Below are 3,175 nucleotides of genomic sequence, written 5' to 3' on the forward strand. Positions count from 1 at the left end.
GTATGCTAGAAAAATGACAAAAACACATTTTATTATTTTTATTATATAATAATGTTTTAAATATTTTGTAGATTTCTCTCTTACTAGGATTTCAGAACTGATGTTTGGAGCATCAGTACCAGAAAAGCCTATAATTAATATTAAAGTTATAGAAAAAACTGGTAGAAGAAATCTACCTATTTTGCAAGAAGAGGAAACGTTTAGAATTTTTGGTAAGTATGTTTGTAAAATTATTTTACAACGATATGATTCTATATTTTATTTTATAGAAAACCCTGATTTGGTAAAACCAGTAGTGACTATCGTAGATGGAAAGAAACTAACAACAGAATTTGTTTTACTCGAACTAGCAGCTATTGAAAGGAAAGTTAATGCAGAGATTGAATCAGAAAGTTGTACACCGATAATCAACAAGGTATTTAAAAAAAATATATGAGTTAATTTAATAGGATCTTATTAGGTATGTGTAAAGGTTTTAGTCTTTTGATTATATGAAAATAAAATAGAAATTTGTGAAGAAAAAATAAAACAAATTTAATTTACATATATTTAATATTACTCTATAAGTTTTACATGTACCTAGTATCACCTTGCAATCTTTGTACACACTTAATACTACTCTATGAATTTTGCACACATTTAATACTATTTTGCAAGTTTTAACGACAAATGTATTAATATATTATATGAGTAGAAATTAATCGCAAGAAAAAAAAGTACAAAGTTTACATACACGTTTATATTTTTTAGCTAGTCTTGACCACGAGGGAATTAATGCTGAATGTTATAATGGTTCTACAAACGATTTTCGATGCCATGAAAAATGATGACATTCGGGACATGAATGATTTATATTTTTCTAAAATTTATAAAGATCACAATATTTGCATCAAGTCCGAATGTGAGGCAGATGCTTGGCATAAAGGAGAGCGTGGTATTGAGGCAAGAAGATTACTAGGTGCACTTTCGCATATCAGCTGGGAATCATCATATTTGAGCAGTTATTTGGCAGGAAAGTCCCCATTACACACGCGTAATGATGAATGTTACAATCGTTACTTACCACAAATGATACATTATAACGCATGGCCAAAGAAAAACCATGATTTCGAAATGCTTGAAATAATAAAGGAATGTGTCACTTTAATAGGGCTTGTTGTGAGTATATCTTGTTTTATTTTTTCATGCTGCGTGCATTAGTTGTTGATATTTTGTACTATAATTGATGTAATATTTATATTTACAGAGAAGATCTCATCAGTTTACAGGTCTTATAAGAGCTATTATGAAAGTATTGTGTAATGTACAAGAGAAAGTGGGTTACTGTGAAAAAGGGTATATCAATATTACTGTCGTAATCAGTTATAAATTTTATGACTTGAATGCGTATAAATCTTATGTAATAATGTAACATATTTTTTAGGTTGGAATATGTTTGCCTAATATTCAAAGAACTGGTTTTCTCGAGACCACTGTCTCTTTGTTATGCACTATTAACTCATTTCGTAATGGTTTTTAGTAAATGCGTTGTATTCATTCCAAAACTCTGTAGGGGTTCACGTAAGTATAAACTATGTATGAGAAAAGAAGTTTTTTTAGTACTAATTATTGTTATTTTAACAGAATCAATAGCAATAAAGAACTGGAAAGGATTTTTACATTTTACACCAGGTATGTTCCGAAATTTTGAAATAATATTTTTAATTCTATTCTATATATTTATAATTTCAGTATACTTTTAAATGTAGGAATAACATGAATGTACATATGCAAAAGAAGTAAATCTAATGATAAACATATTCTATATTACAGATGCTTGTGTTTTACAAATTCTTATAATCCAAATGGAACATTTTCATCCGGACTTTCTCACTACTTTAAATATGACACATGCGTTAATATCTTCTATACGATATATACTACAGAACAATAATCTATTGAGAGCCGAAAGTTTAGAATCGTGCAACTGTTATAAGAAACTATTGCAATTTACAATTAATATGCTGGGAAAATGCTGTGAAACCAGATCAATTGTAATTGATAACGTCAAGTGGCAAAATTCGCTTTACATTTCCAAGTGTTATGCTTTGAAAAAAATTAATTATAAAGATTATGTATGTCAATTAAAATATAATGTACCAAATACGGAAAAATATTCAGTAGAAACATACCCGGAGAAGTTAGATCAGAATTTTTGGTATAGCGTCAGGAAAACCCAACACCAAGTGTTGAGAGAAGGCATCAGATTTTTATGTCATCTCATGATTTGCGATCCCTACTTTGTTACTCAATCACCTGACATTGAAGATTCGTTTCATTTATTTATAAGAAATATTACTTTCTTCAACGATTTAATACTTCATGAGAACGAACGTAAGTATCATAATGCGTTATATAATTATCTTATGCAAATAACGATATATAATTGATATCGATATTTTAGGAGAAACATTGGAACGAATAAAATCTACATATATTGTTGATAAAGGTATACAAAATGAGATCGAAGCGCAACATAAAAATACATGTGTCACTCAGTTGAGTATGGCCAATTTTAAAAAAAAAGTTATTCCTGCAGTAAGAAATTATTCTGGAATGACAGAGAATTTTGATAGAATACACATGGCTATTAAAGCGTTATATAATTTTAAAGTAGAATTTAAGGATAATTAAATGTATCACATTCTGGAGATTTGTTTCTTAATGTTTATATGTACAATTCTTTGTAAACTTTTTGTGAGGTATAAAGAAAAAAAATATATAAAGACAAGAAATCGTATAATTCATATTCAATGTCATAATTCATTAGCCATTGTTTTATTGCCAAAGAACGCATTTCTTTCCTGGATTCATTTCCTTTCCTACTGGGCAATTATATACTGCAGAGAATTCATTCAAGTTGGAAAAACTGCCGTGTATTCGTATTTCTGATCTTGGATGTTCGTCCAAGAGGAGCAATTTTATCTTTTCTGGTGTGACATTTTCACAAAACGTCTAAAAAAATCAAATTTACGGTTATCTCGATATTTTAAATATATCGTTGTTGACTCCACATTGAACATATTTATTACATTATTTTATAGCGTTGTGTTTTGTTATACACAGTGCACGGCATTTATAAAAAATATTTGATCATTACTGTATTCCTCGAAATATGGCAATCGCATTTCAGGTT

The 3,175-nt window shown here is 28.8% G+C and overlaps 1 protein-coding gene across 2 annotated transcripts; it reads left to right on the top strand.

The window, feature by feature from the left end:
- Nucleotides 1-58: 58 nt before the first annotated feature.
- LOC106749988 lies at nucleotides 59-2,786 on the top strand. Of its 2 annotated transcripts, XM_014629989.1 has the most exons (8): nucleotides 59-212; nucleotides 270-415; nucleotides 751-1,158; nucleotides 1,247-1,335; nucleotides 1,424-1,560; nucleotides 1,624-1,671; nucleotides 1,813-2,373; nucleotides 2,444-2,786. In XM_014629989.1, the coding sequence occupies exons 1-8, from the start codon at nucleotides 101-103 to the stop codon at nucleotides 2,671-2,673; spliced, it is 1,731 nt and encodes a 576-aa protein (XP_014485475.1). In that variant the 5' UTR covers nucleotides 59-100; the 3' UTR covers nucleotides 2,674-2,786. The 2 variants fall into 2 exon arrangements, with proteins under 2 accessions (XP_014485475.1, XP_014485474.1); XM_014629988.1 differs by having other exon boundaries at nucleotides 1,424-1,671.
- The last annotated feature ends 389 nt before the right edge of the window (nucleotides 2,787-3,175 follow it).

The sequence above is a fragment of the Dinoponera quadriceps genome, unplaced genomic scaffold (assembly GCF_001313825.1).
Source record: "Dinoponera quadriceps isolate SergipeBrazil2010 unplaced genomic scaffold, ASM131382v1 scaffold4864, whole genome shotgun sequence".
Taxonomy (NCBI): domain Eukaryota; kingdom Metazoa; phylum Arthropoda; class Insecta; order Hymenoptera; family Formicidae; genus Dinoponera; species Dinoponera quadriceps.